This window comes from Camelus ferus, chromosome 14, assembly GCF_009834535.1.
Source record: "Camelus ferus isolate YT-003-E chromosome 14, BCGSAC_Cfer_1.0, whole genome shotgun sequence".
NCBI lineage: Eukaryota > Metazoa > Chordata > Mammalia > Artiodactyla > Camelidae > Camelus > Camelus ferus.
The window spans coordinates 23716919-23737874 of NC_045709.1; the positions used below are offsets into that span (position 1 = coordinate 23716919).

The 20956-nt window shown below is 43.7% G+C and overlaps 1 protein-coding gene across 2 annotated transcripts; it reads left to right on the forward strand.

The window, feature by feature from the left end:
* The first annotated feature begins 953 nt into the window (after window positions 1–953).
* EEF1AKMT1 (EEF1A lysine methyltransferase 1) lies at window positions 954–20740 on the forward strand. 2 transcript variants are annotated; one of them, XM_032496491.1, is made up of 5 exons: window positions 954–1056; window positions 12648–12810; window positions 15746–15828; window positions 19407–19690; window positions 20571–20740. In XM_032496491.1, exons 2-5 carry the CDS (start codon window positions 12658–12660, stop codon window positions 20705–20707), a joined length of 657 nt encoding a protein of 218 aa, XP_032352382.1. In that variant the 5' UTR covers window positions 954–1056; window positions 12648–12657; the 3' UTR covers window positions 20708–20740. The 2 variants fall into 2 exon arrangements, with proteins under 2 accessions (XP_032352382.1, XP_032352384.1); XM_032496493.1 differs by lacking the exon at window positions 954–1056 and adding an exon at window positions 1065–1213.
* Window positions 20741–20956: the final 216 nt, after the last annotated feature.

The window sequence follows — 20956 nt, forward strand, 5'->3', positions numbered from 1 at the left end:
AATCAAAGAGAAAATAAATCGTGGGTTGCTGCTATAAGCCTGGAAACAGTATTTAAAATAGAAATTATGGTACTTTCAAAAGTACCGTTAAGAAAAGTTTGTAAACATTAAAAAGAAATTGTATCCTCACCTTATACCAGAAAGGATTTAAAGCTACTTAGCGGAATTTAAGTTTACCAAGATTATTAAATTGGTAAAGAAATGAAGGAAAGGAATGTCAGAACATAATACAGATTGACAGCCTTGAGGAATGGAAAATATGCCACTCGCGATCTGTAACTGCCGAGGTGGAGGGGAACCTTGCTCAGTGAGTGCCTGTGACGTGCCGGGTCCTGTGCTAGGTGTTTCGAGCCCACCGATGAGTGCCCTGGACGCTGCAGGCTCTGAAGGACTAAGAGCTGACCAAACAGCATCCTACAGTTGGAGTCATTTTCGTAGGGAGTGTTGTTGCTTCGTAATTAGATTATTTGCCGCATCAGGAGCTCGTCTTGTTCCAGCAGGGAGACAGCTGTCTGCATCTTCTGCTCAGCCTGATCTTACCTCTCTTAACGCAAACCCTGGGCTTGCATTAGCCACGGAAGGCAAGTCACAGGGGAGGAAACAGTGCCGGGCTTAGAAGGGTTTTGTCTCATGCTATCGGTTTTATAAAGCCTCAGTTTAACGTTTGAATTTCTAGATTAGACTGAGTAGACTGGACAAATGGAGACTCGATTAATGTTTGTGAAACGTATTCCCCTCAAGTGCAGAGTAGCAGACCCCCTGGTATACGCTTTAACCTGAAGGGAATCTAGTCAAAACCTTAACTATCTTTTATTACCGCCATCCTCGGAGGCACCTGCGGAGCTCGTGCGGCTCCGGCGCCACGCGATCCCAGAGGTGGTGCGAGACCCACCTCCTTCCGGAAGCGCCGACTGGGCGGCGTGCGCACGCGCGGGTGCAGCCCCGCCCACGCCCCGGCGCGGCGGTGCTACTGCGCACGCGCCCCCGGCCCGGCGTTCCTGCCCTCGCTTCCGGCCCGGCGGTGAGCGCACGCGCGGGCGCGAGCGGCTGGAGGCGGTGAGTAACCTGGGCGGCTTGGGCTCTGCCGTACGCCCTGTCCGGTTTCCCAGCGCGGTGGGCGGCGGTGTGGACCGCGGGCCGGGCCGGGCCGGGAGGTAGCTGAGGAGCGGCGGGCGCGTGTGCACCCGCACTCACCGCGCGGCTTCACCTCAGGGTTGGTTCGTTGTTAAAGCCCCCGGACGGGTGGAGCGTCGGAAGGCGGGGGGAAGGCCCCGAGTGAGGCGGGCGCTCCTTGACGGTGGGCGGGCTCGGCCCCGGCGCGGCTCCCCGGCTCGCGGGACGCGGGGGCTCGGGAAGGCTCTCCGCCCGGCGCCGCGGCCGGAGCTTGCGGCGCTGCGTGCGTTTGTAGACGGGGAGGGAGGGTCTTGCTGTGAATCTGATACGTGGAAGTAGAATTTGATAGTTTCCAGATGCGATTGGAATCCCGCGTTAGCTTCTGCGCGCTGGATGACGTTCGCTAAGAACGGCTCACCCGTCGGCAGCCTGCTGCGCCCGCTCCTCCGCGCGCCGCCCTGCGCTCCTGCTGCTCCCGTGCGGTGCCCCCCCTTCCCTCCCGTTGGGGCCGTCCTGCCCGCACGTGCTCTCGATTCAGGCCTCGTGGAGCTGGGCGCCGCCTCTCCCGTCGAGGGCTCTCCACGATCATCTGTCTGTCTGTCTAGAGCAGGGTCGCAACCCCAGCGCTGTTGACCTTTTGGGCCAGATAGTTGTTTGTTCTCTAAATTGCTGGGGAGTTGACCAGCATCTCTGGCCTCTCCCCGTTAGATGCCGGCGGCACCCTCTGGAGAGGCCCGCAGACCTGGAGTAGGAGCCACAGAAAGCCCAGCATCAGTTTCATAGCAATACGGCGGAGTTCTTCCCAGCTCCTTGGACTGAAAAGTCTCACAGCGGTTTCACAAGCCCACTTAGGAAAATTTTAAATTATGCTAAAGATACGATAGTGACTTAAGTTTAAAAAATTAGTATGTTAAAACTAGATTCATTTAATTTGATCTTTAGTGATGTTTATTACATAAACAGATTTCAGCTTTTCCCACTTAACAAGTGATGCTCTCGTGAACTCTAACAATGTAGGAAGGTGTCTGGTTGCTAAAATTGCAGCCCCTACACTTCCCACATGTCTCCATTGAACTTCTCTTAACCATTATCCAAAATATATCAAACTATTTTCTGTCTGCCTCACCAGAATGTAAGCGCCTAGAGGACAGAAACTTTGCTTCCCATCACCACGAATAGTGCTAGTGCAAGGTAGTGCCTCAGTAAATGATTATCAAATGATCATCAGCTTTAAAATAAACTTCTATTATAGGGCCAAATTCATACTGACATATAGATTGAAATTTAATTGCATTTTACAGCCATGCTACTAGACAGTTATCTTAAACTGCTCTTTGGAATTCTTTGTTTTGAACTTAAAAGTCAGCTTTTTTTAAACGATTTTCATGTTTTCTAAATGATTAGATGACACATTTCAAGCTGCAAATTAAAAGCCTTTCTCCACAAATACAGCTGTGGAAAAAGTTTAGTATTAATAAATAAAAATTCAGATATTCCTGTCTACATGAAGGATACACATATATACATACATTTGTGTATATGAATGTATATGGACATACACACATATACTTTGTTTTGCCCTTCAGTTCTTCTAGGCAGTATTGTGATGCAGCTTGGATTATGAACTGGTTGTACACTTCAACTCTCAAAGGAGACACGGAATTTTAACAGTTGTCTGATTCTCAGTCCTTAAATAACATGCCAAAATGAAGCCTCTTCATACGTTGCAGATGAATTTGCTGTGTGTTATGTCTTTCTCAGCTCAGCTTGTGCACACACTAATAATATGCCCTTTTTTCTCTTCTGGGACTCCCACAATGAGTATATTGGTCTAAGGTGTACCCCATCTCTGTTGATGTTTCCATTTTGTTTTTACATCGTCTTAACTTTCTCCACATCTTTTAGTTCTTTTGCATTCTTAGGACAGTTCTTTTAAAGTCTTTGTCTAGTGGGATTGCCATCTGGTCTTTTTCGGGGATGGTTTCTGTTTACTTTTTTCCTTTGAATGGACCATAATTTCCTGTTTCTTTTTATGCTTTGTGATTTTTTGCTGTTGTTGGAAATCAGATTCTCCCCCTTCCCCAGGATTTGCTGGGGTGTTGTTGTTGTAGGCAGGTTGTTATTGTGCTAAGGATCAGCCTGAGGAAACAAGTTTTTCTCATGTCTTTTGAGCCTGCACTGTTTCCTGGGCATTCGTGGTGATCTAAGTTCCTCCGTGTGTTTGGTTGCTTTTTATAATGGTCTAGTCCTTATATTTCTGGGTCCCAAAAGGGGGAAAAAAGAAAAATGAAAGGATGGGAAAAGGTGCTGGCCCTTTAAGTCCTCTCAGAGTTACTTCTGCATACAAGCTGCTCCTGGAGCCGTTGTGTGTTCTTAGATTTTATGTTTGTCTACTTGGCATTGATTAATTATATGGCCATACTAATGGCCAGAGTTGCTTATATCTTCCCTGCGAGTTAGCCATCATGGGCACATGAAAGTCACATCACAGACCTCCCAGCCACGCATCGTGGGATGTGTATTTTCCCTTCCTGCCCACTGTCTTAGGAGTAGAAGTGCTGTCCAAGTCCCCCCCCCCCCCGCCCCCTCCCTCCTCTCTTCTTTCCCTCTGTGTGAAACAAGTTTTGTGTGGACTTTCATGGTGTGCTGTGCCTCTCATTTCTAGAGGAGCTGTAAATAATACTAAACTCTTCTTTCAGTGGTATTGACCTCTCTATGCCCTCACACAGTTAGCTGTATAAATTAATCCTCGAGCAGAAAACGGGGACCTGTGCACAGCTTGCTGACATGGGAATGAGGAGTGGGGGATGGGTGGTTGCTGCCTAGGTAGGTGCCCAAACTGACTGGAATTAACCACATTTTAAGTCTTCCTCTGGGAGTTGCAAGCCTTTAAATAGACTGTATCTCTAGCATCCAAAATAGTTACATCAGACAGATTGTGCCAGTACCATTATCTGGGTATGGAGGCAGTCCTCCCAGACTCTTCTAATGACTTTTAGATGCACTCTTTCACCATTCATTTCCGTGGATACCAGCTTAATGTCGTTAATCTCCAGAACAGCCTCACCTCTCTGACCACTTTATTTTGAGTATGTAAAATGATGGATTTGCTACATCTGCATTTTGCCTACAGTTGATATAGTGATAATTGTATTTCATCAAATCTTAAGAAAATCTGCTGACAATTAAACTTACACTCATTTTAAAGTCAATTGTTTCGAGGGAAAAAAGTGCATCTTACACCTGAATGTGATGTATGTGACATAGTCAAAGCCAGTCCTGCTCCCTGCAGGCAGCATTCACTGTGCTCATCAAGTGCTGGTCAAGGTTCCTGTCACACTTCATATTATTCCCTTTAAGTGGTTGATTTCCTGTGGTCCAGTTTCACTCATCCCCTCTTCTGCCAATTTGCTTTTTGTAAAGTAGACAGTCATATGAAGGTTTTGAAGTGTCTTATTTAGTGGTTACCACGGATACCATATTATTAGTGATAACTGCAACTTCAAAGAGGAATGGTGGGTAATATTTGTGTTCCTTCTGTGTGCCAAGGACTATTAAGCACTTTATAAATAGTAACCCATCTAACTCACAATAACTCTATTAAGTAGGTATTAATATTTATTATCTCCATTTTTATAGATGAGAAAATTGAGGCATAGAGACTTTAAATACTTGTTCAAAACTGTGCAGTTAGTAAGTGGCAAAGCCATGATTTAAACCTAGGTAATTTGGCTCCGGAGTCCATGCTCTTAATCCTGTATCGTACTATTTTTCTGAATGTCTAATTAACAGCAGAAATGCTTTTTCACAGTCAGTATAAAGTTTTTCATCAAATACCTGCTTTAAGAGTTGTTTAAATTATCTAATCCAATGAAGTATTAGATGGAACATCTGTATCTTGAGGTGGAAGTGTACACAAATTACAGATAGTTTACAATGGAAAATTTCAACCATTTAAAACTACAGCCTGTATAATAAGTTTTGTATTATGATACATGACCCAGTACACACATGTATGTTTATGCTAAAACATTTCACAAAGCAATACTTCTACTATAAGCCATATACTGTGATGCTTTTTTTTAATATATTTTTAAAGGAATGTTGATGTGTCCTATATTGATTTTGCAACTTAATGGAGAATCATTGTACAGTGTGAAAAATATGGAAAGAAGAATAGATGAGTTGTTCTGTGAGATTTATTCTAAGTTCTTTGAAGAATCTTAGTACTCGAGTGGGGCATCAAGTTGTTTGGAAGCCATTTCACGCACTTTTTACTTACAGAATCAAGTCTCTGCAGATATGTAATAAACATTTTAAAAATTATGTTTGTTCCTCTCCAAGCCTATTCCTCACTCCCAGAGGTAACCACTGCCTTTAATCTTCTGTTTTTCATTAACTTGCTTTTATCTTCTTGTTTCTGAACTTCATTTAAATAGAATCAAACTTCTAGAGATAAAAACTGAAAAATCTGAAATTAAAATTACACTGGATGGGATTAACAGCAGATTAGACAATAAAGAAGAAAAAATAGCAAACTTGAAGACTAGAAATAGAAACTATCACAAATGAAATACAAAGAAAAACGTTGTTGTTGTTGTTGTTGTTGTTTTAATGAACAGAGCATCAGTGAGCTTTGGAATAATTTCAAGCTACCTAATATACCTACGTTTGGGATCCCAGAAAGAGAAGGACAGCAGAAAGTTATTTGAGAAACAATGGCCAAAAATTTTCCAAATTTGATGAAAACAAAGATCCAAGAATCTCCACTTCCCCCAAAATATTTGCTATTACTAGTCTTTTTAATTTTAGTCAATGTGGAGGGGTATAGTAGTATTTCATTATGATCATAATTTGCATTCTCTGATAAACTAATAAGGTTGAACACTTCATATGACTTTTGACTGTTACCTTTTGTAAAGTGCCTATTTAAGTCTTTTGTTCATTTGTCTTTTGGTATAAATGGAATTCTAAAAAATGTTCAAGTAATGTACAGGAAGGCAGAAAACAAACAGGAATGAAAAAAGTTAACAAAGCATATAATAAAATGGCAGACTTCACTTATATAGCAAGAATAACATTAAATGTAGTCTAAACACACCAATTAAAAGAGGTCAGCAGAGTGGATTTTTAAAAATAATCAACTATATGCTGTCCACAGGGAACTAACTTCAAATATGACAGTCTAACTAGGTTGAAAGTCAAAGAAGGGAAATATATATACACTATGCAAACATTAATCAAGAAAAAAAGGAAGAGTAGTTTTATTAATACCAGATAGAGTTCAGAGCCAAGAATGTCAGCAGCAACAAGGGAGAGACCTAAGGTAAACAGGAGTAACGCATCAAGAGCACACAGCAGCTCTAAATGTGAAAGCACCGAACAAAAACAGTTTTAAGTACATGAAGCACAAAGCAAAAACTGGTAACACTGAAGGGAGAAATAGACAAATCCACCGTTCTAGCAGGGGGCTTTAATTTTTCTTGACTGACTGAACTGTTTGATAGGAAGCCGGCAGGTATATAGGAGAACGTAACACCATCCACCAGAGGCTCTGTTTGCATTTACAGAACATGCTCCTCAACAGCAAAATGCACATTCTTTTCAAGCACCCATGGAACATTCTCCAAGGAAGACTCTATCTGAGCCACAACAAAAAGTTCAAAACTTTTAAAAAGAATTGAAATTATATACAACTAGGAAAGAGATAACAAAATCTACAAACACTTGGGAAACATATTACTAAGTAATATATAGGCCAAAGAGAAGTTCTCAGGAGAAATTTAAAAATACATTGAACTTAATGAAAATGATTAAGAAATACCCAATTTTGTTGGATGTTGCTGAAAGGTAAATCTGTAGTGCAACAACACTCCACAAAACTTGATATTTTTTTCCATTTTCATTCAGTGTATTTTTTAATTTCTCAGTTATTAAACTGAGAAAGTTTTCAAATCAATGTTCTAAATTCCCACCGCAAAAAAGTAGAAAAAGAAGAGCAAAATATACGCAAAGAAGGAAGGAAAGAAAGCAGGAATCAATGAAATTGAAAATTTAAAAAGTAGAGAAAATCAGTTAAGCAAAAAGCGGATTCTTCAGAAGGATCAATAAAACTGACAAACCTCTAGTAAGACTAAGAAAAAGAGATAAGGCACAAATTACTAATATTAGGAATGAAATGGGATATCACTACATATCCTAAAGAAAATACAATGAAGAAATGCTACAAACATTAGGCACATAAATTTAACAACTTGGATGAAATGGACCAATTCCTCAAAAGCAACAGACTATCAAAACCCATCCAACATGAAACAGATAATATCAATAGTCCTGTAAATATTATTAAAGAAATTGAATTTATAGTTAATGACTTCCCATAAAAGAAATCTCCAGGCCTTAGGGTCTTAGTCTGCTCAGGCTGCTAAAACAAAATATCAGACTTAACAGAAATTTATTTCTCACAGTTCTGGAGGCTAATAATTCCAAGATCAGGGTGTTGGCAGATTCTGACTGGTGAGAGCCTGCTTTGTAGACAACCGTCTTCTCGCTGTAGCCTCACACGGCAATCTCATTTGTAAGGGAACTAACACCATTGATGAGGGTGGAACCCTCATGACCTAATCACCTTCCAAAGGCCCTGCCTCTAGATACCATCACACTGGGGATGTGTTTTTGACGTGAATTGGGGGGGGGGGGGGACACAGACAGTCCATAGCAATAATCAAGTTGGTCTTAGTCTAGGAATTCAAGACTGGTTCAACGTTAGAAAATCATTGTACTTCATCATATCAATAGGCTAAAGAAGCAGCACATGATGTGGGAAAATTGATGTGGGAAAAGCATTTGAAAATTCAACACCTATTCATGATAAAACTCGGCAAACTACAAATAAACTTTCTCAGTAAAGAGCATGTACAAAAATCCTACAGCCAACATCATTCTTAATGGTGAAAGACTGAATGAATGCTTTCCCCCTTGAGATCTCAGACAAGCCCAGGATGTCTGCTCTCACCACTCTTGTGCAACAGTACTAGAAGTCCTAGCCAATTCAGAAAGGCAAGAAGAAGAAAGGGCATCCAGATTGGAAAGGAAGAAGTAAAACTATCCCTATTTATAGACATGCTTTTCTAAGAAAATCCAAAGGAATCCATTAAAAGAAAAAAAAAAAACCACTTCTAGAGCTAATCTGAGTGAGTTCCTCATTGTTACAGAATAGATCAGAACGTAAAAGTCAGTGGTATTTCTATACTGACATTTAACATATTAAGACTAAAAATCGAAAACAATTTACAGTCACTCTCCTGGAAAGAAATGTTTAGTATAAATCTAACAAAATATGTACAGAATCTGTGTGCTAAAAGTTTTTAAAGGCTAATGAAGTAAATCAAAGAACTAAATAAATAGATGTACCACTTTTTATGAATTAGAAGACTTAACATAGTAAAGATGTTAATTCTCCCTAAATTTATATATAGATTTAACCCAATTTCTATCAAATTCCCAACAAATTTTTTTGTAGCTATAGGCAAGCTTATTCTAGAATCCGTATGGAAAGACAGAGGGTCTAGGCCATCTAAAATAATTTTAAAGAAGAATTAACAGGAAGAATCATGCGCCCTGGTTTTAAGAATTTATGTATAGCTATAGTAAAAATAATCGAGTTAGCATGGTACTGTCAGAGACAGACAAGTAGATCAGTTGGAAAGAGTAGAGAACCCAGAAATAGACCCAGACGAATATGCCCAGCTGATTTTTGACAAAATGAAAAAGCAGTTTTTAAAATATCCTTTCAACAAATGGTGTAGAGCAGTTGTATATCCACAGATGATCCCCTCCCCCCAAAAAAACCTGACCTAAAACTCACACGTTACCTGAAAATCAGTTATTTCAAAATGAATCATAGGCTTGAATGTAAAACTATGGGACTTCTAGATAAAGTTATACATAGAAATTCTTTGGGACTTAGGGCTCGGCAAATCTTTATTAGACTTGGCACCAAAAACAAGATTCTTTAAAAAAAGTTTTTTGATGTATTTGATTTAACCAAAATTAAAAGCTTTCACCCTGCAAAAACCCATGAAGAGGATGAAAAAAACGAGCTACAGACTGGAGAAAACATTTGCAAGCTACACGTCTGACAGAGGACTGGCATCCAGACTATTTCAGAGCAGGCAGGGTTTTAATCCCCTCTGAAATTGGTTATGGACGTGGAAATCCTAGTTGTCCACCCTCTCACTGCAGCGGGGAGATAGTGCAGCATTGGTATTGCAATTTTGAGTGTGGTGTTGGGCTGGAAAGCAGTATCATTTAAGCTCTAAAAGAAAGAAAAAAAAAAACCACACAAAAGAACTCTCAAAACACTGCAGTAAAAAACCAAAATCCAGTTAGACTGTGACACAAAGACATGAACAGACATCTCACCATAGAGTCTGTATGGATGGCAGATAAGCACATGGAGGGTTCAGCATCTCTAAGACATGCAAATGAAACTATAACGAGGCGGCATCACCCACCCCTTGAAAGGGAAAATAACAAATACCAAATCCTGGTGAAGATGCAGAGAAGGCGGTGGAAATGTCAAAGGGTATGGCCAAAGGGAGGATGATTGGCAGTTCTTAAAAAACTAAACATAAAACCACTCACAAAGACCACATGTGTTATGCTTCTCTTGGTATGAAATCTGCAGAATAACCAAATACATAGAAACAGGAAGTAGATTAGTGGTTGGCCCAGGGCCAAGTGTGGCTGGGGACAGGGGACTGACTTCTAAAGGGTATGGGGTTTCTCTTGGGGGTTGAGAATGTTCTAAAATTTTAGGATGGTCATGATTGAAGAACTCTGAATATACTAAAAATTACTGAATGATACATTTTAAGAGTCTCATGCTCTACCGACTGAGCTAGCTGGGCGCCCTGAATGATACATTTTAAATGGACAAATTGTAAGGTAATTTAATTATATCACAATGAAGTTATTTTAAAAATTGAAGTTCATTTAAGTATTTCTAAAATAATCTACATGATTACAAAGAGAACTGCAGCCTCTCTGGCCACAGTGAACCTCCTATTTCAGGAATTCAGTTCTTGATTTGATGAGACCATCTTTTATAATTCAACTTTATGAAATAAATCATTTTGATATTCTCAGACATACTGTTAGCATACAGTCAAGCATCCTACTGCTGGGCATTTTGTCCCAGAAATGAAAATTTGTGGCTGTACAAAAACATGTACATAAATGTTCCTAACAGTGCTATCTAATACTCTAAAATCGGTAATAATCCATGTGTGTTTTAATGAGTGGATGGTCACAGTGTGCCCACACCGTGGATTACTGCTTGGCAGTTAAAAGGAGTCAACTGCTGTAAGCACAGCCTGGGTGAATCAAAAGGGAATTATGCTGAGTAAAAAAAGCCAATCAAAGGTTATATAATACATGGTTCCACTCATATGGCATTCTTGAAGTAATACAATAATTGAAATGGAGAAGACATTAGTGCTCTCCAGGAGTTAGGAATGGGGGGGGGCAGAGAGGAGTAGGATCTTGTCTGTCGTCTGTTGGTGGTGGTCACACACACCTACACGGGATGGCACTAAAACAATACACACAAGTGAGTGCCCGGGGGACAGGGGAACGCTGAGAGAGCGAGGGGACGGGGGTGGTACCAGCATCATCTTCGGGTTTTGTAAAATACGTAAGATGTTACTACTGGGAGAAGACAGTCCATGCGTGGACTACTCTGTACTGTTTTTGCAACTTCCTGTGAATCTAAATATTTCAAAATAAAAATCTTAGGAATGAGAATTGGGTCAGAAAGTAGGAATATTTTTATGTCTGGATTGTCAGATTAATTTCCAAAAGGAGACTGTGTCTCCTGGCCTGTCTCCAGCAAAGGATCCTGTTGGGTCAGTTAGCCAGAATCCCCCTCACCCTGATGTTTCCTCATAGAAATTTTCTGTCCACCGGCCTGCTGCCGGCCCCTTAGCTGTACATTCCCTCTTGTCCAGGCTGTGTTTGGAGTTGAACCCAGGTCTGTAGTAAGTCTTTTCCCCTATCACAGAATTCCCAAATAAAGTCTGTTTTCATGGCTTTACCATCCAGCTCTGGTGTTTCTTTGATACCTGACCCCTGTATTCCTGAGATAGACCACACTTGGTCAAAATGTGGTATCCTTTTTATTATTTTTTTTATTATCCTTTTATATATTGTTTGATTCAGTTTGTTAATATAAAGAATTTTTGCTTCCATGGTCACGTGGAATATTGGTCAGTGATTTTACTTTATAGTGACTGACAAGTTTTCTTTTGTTTGGTGCCTCTGACCTCACCCAAAGAGAGGTCTGGCCTTTGCCATGCCCTGGGGAGGTGACCTGCAAACACTTGGACTTGCCCAAGTAACAGGAATGTCTTTGTTATTCATGGATGACCCTCAGGCCTCATCAGCCCAGCCTCAGGGACAGGGGAGCTGGGGACTGACTTTGACCAGGTGGACAGTAACTCAGTCACACCACTTAATGAAGCCTCAGTGAAAACGTCCACTGCAGCGCAGCCCCGGCGCCATGTGCGCGGCCTCGGGCCATGCCCCCGGGAGGTCCCGGTATGGCGCTCTGACAGATGGTCCTGTGCGTCTCTCCCCACGGCTGGTTCTGCTTTGTATCCTTTCCCTGTAATGAACTGTGAGTGTGATTACTTTCCATGAGTTCTGTGGGTTTTCTGGCAAATTACTGGATGTGAGGATGGTTTGGGGAAGCTCCTCAGTTTGCAGTTGTCGGTGGTTTGGGGCAGACCTGTCTGTCCGGAGGGCGGGGCCGTAAAACCTCACACTTGGCTGACTGGGTGCACCCCGGGAAGTAACTGGGCCTGGCCGTCAGGTCCTACGAAACACCTTTCTTGCCTCCCTCCCTGTTTTACTTTTCTTCTTCCCTTTCTCCTTTCCTCCCTCTTACTTTTCTTCTCTCTTTCTACCTATACTTTTTTTTATCGATACTCCACCTGTCCCATCAGTGATATCCATGAGCGTAGGTTGCTAAGCATGACATTCACACGTAAACAGATCTGATTCAGAGAGCCCACTGTGAATCATCTGCATGTGGCCGTGGTGGGTACTGGCAGAAAGCAGCACGTCTTTAGATATTTATGGTAAAGTTTTCCTTCTGCGAGGAATCATAAAAATGTGAAAACCTCGTTGTAAAAACTGAATACGTTTACAGAAAAAGCCTGCATTTATTAAACTGTAGTTCAGTAGGAGAGCTCTGCAGAAGTTTGATCTCAGAAATTTTAAATATGTGTTTCCTTTATACAGCTCACTTCCAGTTTGGATCCCTGCTGTGAGATAAAATTCTATTTATTTATTTATGTATTTATTTGTAGGAGAGGGTAATTAGGTTTCTTGATTGATTGTACTGGGAGTGCAGTGCAGGCCCTCATGAGTGCTAAGCGTGCTCTCTACCACTGAGCTGTACCCTCCCCGCTACTGTTATTTGATGGAAAGGAGAAAACCGATTCACATCACTTACACTCACTTACCTGCAGGTGACAGAAGATGTGTGAAATGAGTGACTCTGAAGATGACGGTGTCCCCCAGCTGTCGTCCCATGCCCTAGCAGCTCTGCAGGAATTTTATGCTGAGCAGAGGCAGCATGCTGACCCCGCTGGTGATGACAAGTATAACATTGGAGTAATAGAAGAGAACTGGGTATGTAAATGATTTCATGTCTGTCAGTAAGTGTGGGGTGGAGCCCATCTGCACACAGTCCATGTTTGTCTGTGTCCCACCTAGTTCCAGTCTGTCTCACCTGTCACTTAGACTTCAGTGACCTGTTCAGGAGCTGAGACAGAAAGCTGACCTTGAACGTTGTAAGGCAGTATAAATGCAGATTTTCCTAATTCTGACCCTTGGGCTGCTCGGTGATCAGAGGAGGAGACTTCTCAGGTGGGGGAGCAGCACATTGTTCTGCCCGCAGCCGTGCTCCCTTCCCGTACGCAGATGCATCTGCTGGTTTTTGTGGAGCCCAGCAATCCTTGTGGAAAGGGAAGAACTGCAGCAGTGGGTAACTGGATGTGCACATACAGGAAAGACTGATGGAGGGGAGTTTTTAAGAAGATACAGTTTCTGGTGCACAGTGGGTATTTTAATTGTATTTTTATGGTCAAAATAAAAGAGAAAAAAGTGAGTTGAGGAAAACTAATCTAAGCTGGAACCTAGAAATTTAAATTTTTTGAAGGACATAGTTGAGAAATAGACGAGGCTTGAATTTCCTGTCTGTGACGACCCCTTGATAACAGATCTGTCTCCCTTCATCACTTTGAACTGGAAGCAGGCTTGTGCCTTTGTGTGTGTGTATAAGCAGTCTTACGTTTGGTACCATTTGGGTCTCTTAGGTTAAAGGCAGTTTTTCTGTTTGCCATCTGTTTGAAACTGCGTTGACCATGTTTCTGTACATTGTCTCTAAATGTGCCGCCTACTCAGGCGCCTGTTTCTCACTGTCTCCCTTCTTTGTGTGTTTGTCTTCAGCTTGATTCTTTGGGCAGGAAATACTAGAAGCTTGAAGTACATTATTGTTCTTGAGACGCTCTATCTTTTTCTCTTTTCCTTCTGCTTAATGTTTTAAATACTGAGTACTTTTTTATGATTCTAAAAGCAATCTAAGATAATTGTAGAAAATATATTAAAACATGAACAAAAAACCAAGTCATAATTCCACTACTTGAATTAACTATTTGTATATTTTTCACACTTTGTTTTGGTTTGTTTTGTTCATAAAATTAAGGAAGTCTCCCAGGAAGTTTAAAAAAAAAAATGATACAAATTGCAGGAAAGAAAACATTCTAAAACTGGAGGATAAATCCAGGAGGCACAGTTCCAGAACTATTGGAGTTCCAGAAAAATTGGAACTCCAGAAAAATAGAGCAGAAAACAAAGGGGAGGAAATCTTCAAAGAATAATACCAGAAAATTTCCCAGCACCAAAGGCCCTCACTAAGACACGTGATTATTATGATTGTGAAGATCCTGGATGTAGGTGACAAACCAGATCCTTCAGCCCTTCAGAAGGAAGGCAGGTTACCTGCAGTCTCGGGTCTGCAAGTCACGCTGCACTTCTCAGTGGCTTTATTAGAACCTAGAAGAAAATGGAGCAGGGCCTTCAAAATTTAGCCAGGGTTTTGTTTAGCCTGGAGTTCTATCCCCAGCTGAGCTGTCAGTCAGACGTGAGGATAAAATGAAAACGTTCCAGACATGGGAAGTCTCACAACACTTGCCTCCCATGTACCACTTCTCAGAAGTTGCAGGATGCTGGAAGAGTCAGGGATAGGCTCAAAGAAGCCAAGTGGAGGAAACAACCACTCATTTATTAACTCTGGGAAAAGCAAGAGGCACCAGCCAGAAGGAATGCAGTCACAGCGTGTCGCCTGGCTCAGCGCTGGACGCTGGCGCTTGACCGCAGCCAGCCAGCACGTAACTGCGGGGAGGTAGAGGTAGAGGAAGGGTGTGTATTGAGACAGTGAAATCCTCATCTGCCATCACAGGTATGTCATAAAGTAGAGTTATCAAGAGATGGCAGCTAAAGCATAATATTTAGAAGTATGGGGGTAAGCGGTCCGAGCCAAGAGCTGAAAATTGCTTCTGAGGATTGGGGCTCTGGTGGGGAGACACGGGGCCAGGACTGTTGTTTCTTCATGCGCCTAGCAGTGCTTTGGACCCTCAGGACGGTATTCATGCAATACTTTGCTCAAGAGCAAGGTTTAAAATTTTTGGGAATGATTGGAAGAGAGCCACAGCCCTCGCAGTGGCCTGACAACGCTGGAGCGAGGCAGAAGGGCAGCTCAGTAGCCAGCGCTCAGAAAGCTGCCGTGTCCCAAATCAGGTGAGGCCGCGCCCTCCGTGCCGCGTCCCTGGGGCTCTCGCCAGCCCTCCTGAGCAGAGGGGGTCGGAGCTCGGCACTCAGCCTGCAGCCAGGAATGGCGGACACAGAGCATGCGCGTTTCCACGTACGTATGTGCGTCCTGCCTCTGGGAACACCGTCGAGCCTGGACCGGGGGCTGCTGGTGCGCACTCCTGCGCTCACATGCTCATACCACACTGGGAAAACAGGCCTCTTCCATCTCCGAGGAGTCCGTTACAGTCATCCTTAGTTCTTTAACTGTGAGCAGAATATTAGGAATCACTAGAAATTTAAAGAAAATTACCCATCCCATGAATAGAAGGAGTAAGATGAAAAACGAACAACTTACCCCTGAGGCCGCAGAGAGGAGGCACAGGCTGGATCTTTCTGGTGACGCCCTTAGGCGTCCAGGAGCTGGCTCGCCGTCCTCTGCCTCGTGGTTCTGTTAGTGGGCGGCTGGGCCTGGAGGCTTAGTCAGGTTCAGGTTTGGTGTTTTGGGCACAACTTACAGGATGTGGGAGCGTGCCCTTCTGTCAGAAGAAACATGGTCTCTTGTGGTGCCAGCAGCCACTGGGACTCACTGCCTCAGGTCCATTAATTAGTTAATTTGGGCTTTCTATTTAAAATAATTTCAAAGAAAAATTAGGTCAAAAAATTTTAATACATGCACACCGGTGTAACAGGTATAAATTAAAAGAACAGAATACATGACGGTTCTAACATGATTTTGCCCGTTCGCCTGTCACAGCAGCTGAGCCAGTTCTGGTACGATCAGGAGACTGCCCGGCGGCTCGCAGAGGAGGCCGGGGCAGCTGCAGGAGAAGGTGGCAGGTGAGGTTCAGTTCTGTTTCTCTTTGTCTTTTACTCATATTTCACATGTCCTTCCTAGATGAGAGATGATTGGTAACAAGTCTGAACTATAATCCACAAAACTTGTAGTTCGTGATTTGCAGAACTTGAGGAATTAAAAATTGCTTCGATGTCGCCGCTGGGGACACGTTCAGAAGTTTATTCGTTGTAAGATGTCTTATCTCAGTTCCTTATTTTAGCATATTCTAGCCTGTTTCTTACTTTAAAGTTAGCTTTAAGAGAAAAAACCTTACTGTTTAACCTTTTTGAAGTTTTAACAGTATAGGTTTTCTTTGTCAATTGGGTGTTTATTTTTATCAGAACTTTGCATGCAAATAATTTTAAGTCAAAAGGTCCTAAAAGACTGTTCAGACACACATCCGTTGTTAATTTTCCCCTTTTCAGCTCCCTTTCAATTGATTCTTTGGGTATTTGCAACGTATTTCTAAGTAACATGTTTATGTTGGCACCTCTTGATTTTGTCACGTGTAGTCAGTGTAGCTTAACTTCTCACCTGAAGAGGCGAGGACTGTTAGCTCCCTTTCATTCTCTGCCATCGCACGTACACGCGCGCTTCCTAGCCACGCGCCCAACAGCGTTACAGCCTAGTTACGGTTAGAACAGGGTTACTATGACAACATAGACGCTCTTTACAGCCGAGCTCTTTTTGGTACAGTTTTTCACTTTCCCTGAACAGAAGAACTCTATGTTTTAAAGTATTTCTGTCCATATCACTAATTAACCGTCACCTTCTCCCCGGTGGCATAAATCTAGTGGTAAATTCAAATACATTTCAACTCCTTGAAAAAAACCCCTCCCAGGGCTCTGCACCCTGTTCCCATCTGGACTGGGTGGCTCCTGGAAAGATTTGCGGCAGCTCCGGTCTTGAGACTTCCTCTCCTTCACCACCATGCTGAGGACTCCCTTGGCCTCTGTTTTGTTTCCGACGTCCTGTGGCCAGTACCCTCGTTCTTGGTTTACATCCTTCAGTACATCCTTCAGTAGCGTCCATGGGAGGGAAATTTTAAAAACTTTCCATGTCTGAAAATACTTTTATTCTATCCTCTTTCTTGGTGTGACAGTTTTGTGGGTGGCGCATTGCCTCCGCGTTCAGTACGCTGTTGAGAAACCCAGTGCCACTCTCGTAGGAAGCCTGTTCCCCGCCCTGTGCGCCAGCAGCTTTGGGTTTTCTCTGAAAGCCCAGGGTTAGGTGTGTCTTGGTGTGGAGCTTTCCTTCATCTGCTGTGCTGGGGGAGAAGCCTGCCCGTTCTCGTAACTCAGCTCCTTCTGTTTGGGGCAGTTGTTCTAACTTCTTTGACTTCCTCCCCACCGTTTTTCCTGTTCCTCTTTCTGGAACTCCTATTATTTGAATGTTGGACCTGATTGACTTTTCTTTCTGTCCTTTTTCCATCTGTTGTCTTTTTTACCTTACCTCCTGGAAAACTTCCTCAACTTTATTTTCTAAACTTTCTACTGAGTTTACTATTTCTGCTGTTATGCATTTAATCATCTGTATTTTGGGGGGGATCTCTGAATATTTCTTTATTATTGTATCTTGTTATCTTTCTGAAGACATTGAATTGTGGGATTTTTAAAAAGTTTTCTTCTTGCTGCAGTCTCCAGCATGCCTTTTCTCTCGACTTCGGCCTCTCGTGTTAGATGATTTCCCTGAGTGTCTGCGGCCCTCGCCGTCTGTTCATCTCAGGTGGGCGCGCTGGGGCCGTGACGTAAACCAGGCCCCTGCCCAGGGGGCCTGGGCTTGGCTCCTGGGTCTGCTGAGCGCTTGCTTTTCAGCTTCCGAAACTGTTTGTTTTGTCTCCTCTCACCTTCTCTTGTTGGAGGTTTATGCTTAAACAACAGAACAGATTTCTCACGCCCTACCGAGTCAGTGTCCAGGAAGGGGCACACCTGCGTAAACGTGTTCTCCACCTGCCACCGTGAACTGGATGTCGTGAGGGTTTTTTTCTATCCTTTTCTTTTTAAATTGTGTGTAGTTGTTTCTTAGATTTCTCTTCGTGACGGTGCTTTTACATGTATTTTCTCTTCCACTCACATGAGGGCTTTGGAAGCAGCTTACTATGTTTTCTGGAAGGCGCCTTCAGTACCTCAGGGCTGAGGAATAGTACCGGTAGCTCCGACCGCGGCCTTGCCAGGTGCCCGTCCCCGCACAGCCCTGAGCTGGCTGCCGTTACACTCTCCGTTCTGAAGACAGACGCTGAGCCCAAGAGATGAGTCACGTGCCGAAGGTCCCCGCTCCGGCCGGCTGTGCCACCTCCACTGGGGTCACCACACACTGCCTCCGCTCCTCCTTGCACCTCAGACCACTTTCCTTCTGCCTGAAGTACACCCTTTGGAATTTGTTAGTGAAGGTTTGCTGATGACAGTCTCAGATTTTGTCTGTCTGAAAATACCTTTATTTGGCCCTCTTTCTCAGAAGGGATTTCCACGGTGCAGCTAATCCTTGGATGCTGCCCACTGGCTTTCAGCAGAGTGAAGACACAGCTCTGTGTCCTCTCCCGTGCCCCCCAACCCCGCTCTGGGCCCTCCAGGGCTCTGGTCCCCACAGAAGCAGATGGGGTGCCACCAGATTTCCTTACATGCTTCATGTGTGTTTCGGCTGAGAAGCCTTAAGCCCAGTGTGGGCACCTAACCAGTGCATGTAACACTTCTCTGTTAAGAAATGCATCTCACAGGTTTAGAGTTGAAGTCCTATTTTGAATGATAACATATACATGTGATAAAAATCTGAAAGTGACAGAGGAGACTGAGAAAAGAGTGAGTCTCTTCTCCATTGTCTGCAGGTCCCCCCCTCCCAGGAGGCAAGCTGCGGTCTCCACCTCTCCCATCTCCCAGAGGTGGCGGTGCACCTGTGAGCATGAGTCTGTGCACCCGTGGAGGCACGGTTTACACTCTTCTGAACTTGACTGTCCTGGAGAGGACTGACTACAAAGTGTTCCACTGTAACAGATGTGCCACGGTCAACTCAGTGATCCAACATTTAAGTCCCTTCTAGCGTTTTTAGCAGGTGGTTTTAAAAGTGAACTGGTGGAACACTGCCCATTCACAGACTGGAGACTGCCTATAATGAAACAGGTTCCTTAACTTCCTTACACAAAGCAGCAGCAGAAATTCAAAGTAGTCAGTCTACATTGAGACCTAATGTCGGTATCTCTTTTTGGAAAATGAAAGTTATTTAGGTAGTTATTAGGGGTTTTTCTTTCAACATTATGAATATTATAAAAATAACTTCAAAATATGTAGTTTGAGGCTAAAAGTATTTGAAATAAATGTTAAAGGACGAACATGAAAATAGCAAGCACATTCGGGCGATGGGCCGCCTGGCTCTTGTCCCGACGTTTTACATGTTTTACATCCTTATGCCTTAAAATTATGAGTTGCTGATTTTTAAATACCAGACTCCTTAAAAGTGAGGCAGTATAAAGTTTTCTCTCGAAATTTACTGCTCTTATTTATTCAGGATCCCGCTTTTCAGTGAAGCGGTTGTCTGACGCCATCAGCTTGTCCTAACGGTCTTTCATGAGCGGGTTCATTTGTTCCAGGATAGCGTGTGTCAGCGCCCCCAGTGTTTACCAGAAGCTGAGAGAGCTGCAGGGGGAGGCAGCCTCGTCCGTCTACATCTTCGAATATGACACAAGATTTGCCGTGTACGGAGAGGAGTTTATCTTCTATGATTACCACAATCCAATGGATTTGCCCAAGAAAATTGCTGCACACAGCTTTGACATCGTAATAGCAGATCCCCCCTACCTCTCCGAGGAATGTCTGAGAAAAACATCCGAAACCATAAAGTACCTGACTCGGGGCAAGATTCTGCTGTGCACAGGTAGGGCCGGGCTGACCGCACACAAGTGCCCTGACCTCTCTGTGCCTGTCTCCTGCTATGCGGCCTGGGAGTGAGACATGAGCTGCCTTTCAGGGCTGTGGGGGGCTAAGCGGCCTGACCCTCGTGCAGCAGGGCTGGCCCGGGGTGTGCGCACCCGCCTGTTGCTTGTCCCCGTTGTCCTCAGCCGTAGTGGCAGGAGGTGACTCAGCCTCTGCGCTCAAAGAGAAACCTGGAGTTGGGGGGTTGAAGCGGGTGCCGGAGGTTGCAGAGCTGGGGTTCGATTAGGTTTATCAGAAGACTCTGGCTCTGGTGGGGTGGACATGCTGGCCCTTGACTGAGGCCAGCAGCGTTAACTGCTGGTTCCCTACTTCCGGGCAGCCTGGTGTCCAGGCCCCGCTCCGGCGCCCCAGCGCCTCAGAGCCCACGTCTCCGGTGCGGTGGGCCTCAAGGAAGAGGCGCTCTGGGGCATCCCCTAGGGCAGTGTCCCAGCCAGGACGGAGCTGGTGGGAGAAATGGGACTTGTCAGCCAAAAGCTGGTGTGAACATACTGGCACAAGTTTGCACGATTAGGTATTATTGGAAAAGGGGTTCAAATGTTGACTCAAAAAGTTGGAAAACGCTAGTTTTTAGTAATTGTATTTGCTTCCCTTGTGTTACTGTATGGAATGTAATTTATTTCTAAATTTCTAAGTGTCTCAGCTTTGCAGAGGTAGGAAAATTATTAAATTAAAAAGAAGGGGAAAAAGTAGGTAATTTGCAAAACTGTTGGAGGAAATGAAAAGGGATAGGTAACGACGCCCTTGCCCTTCCTGCTGCGTCGTTCTGTCCACTCCCTGCTCCGTTGGCTCAGTCCCCGGGTGCATCTGGTGGTTCTCTTCAGGTGCCGTCATGGAGGAAGTGGCAGCAAAACTTCTTGGAGTGAAGATGTGCAAGTTTATTCCAAAACACACTCGAACCTTGGCAAACGAGTTTCGCTGTTATGTGAATTATGAGTCTGGGCTGGACCGTGAATTGTGAATGCAGTTGGTAATACAGTGCAGAAAGGACCCATGTGAGTTCCCTCTTTTTATTTTCTTAGTAGACTGAAAAGCTATGCCCCCTTCATCCCCCACAAACTGGGGCTCCCCGGCCTAATTATCATTTCATTTCATTTCAAGAAGATACCATTTCATTGTAATTTCCTTATGAGGGCATCCCCAGAGCTCAGGACGCTCCTGCCAGCTTGAATCCGTGTAGTTAGATCTGGGAGGTCCTAACAACCATCTG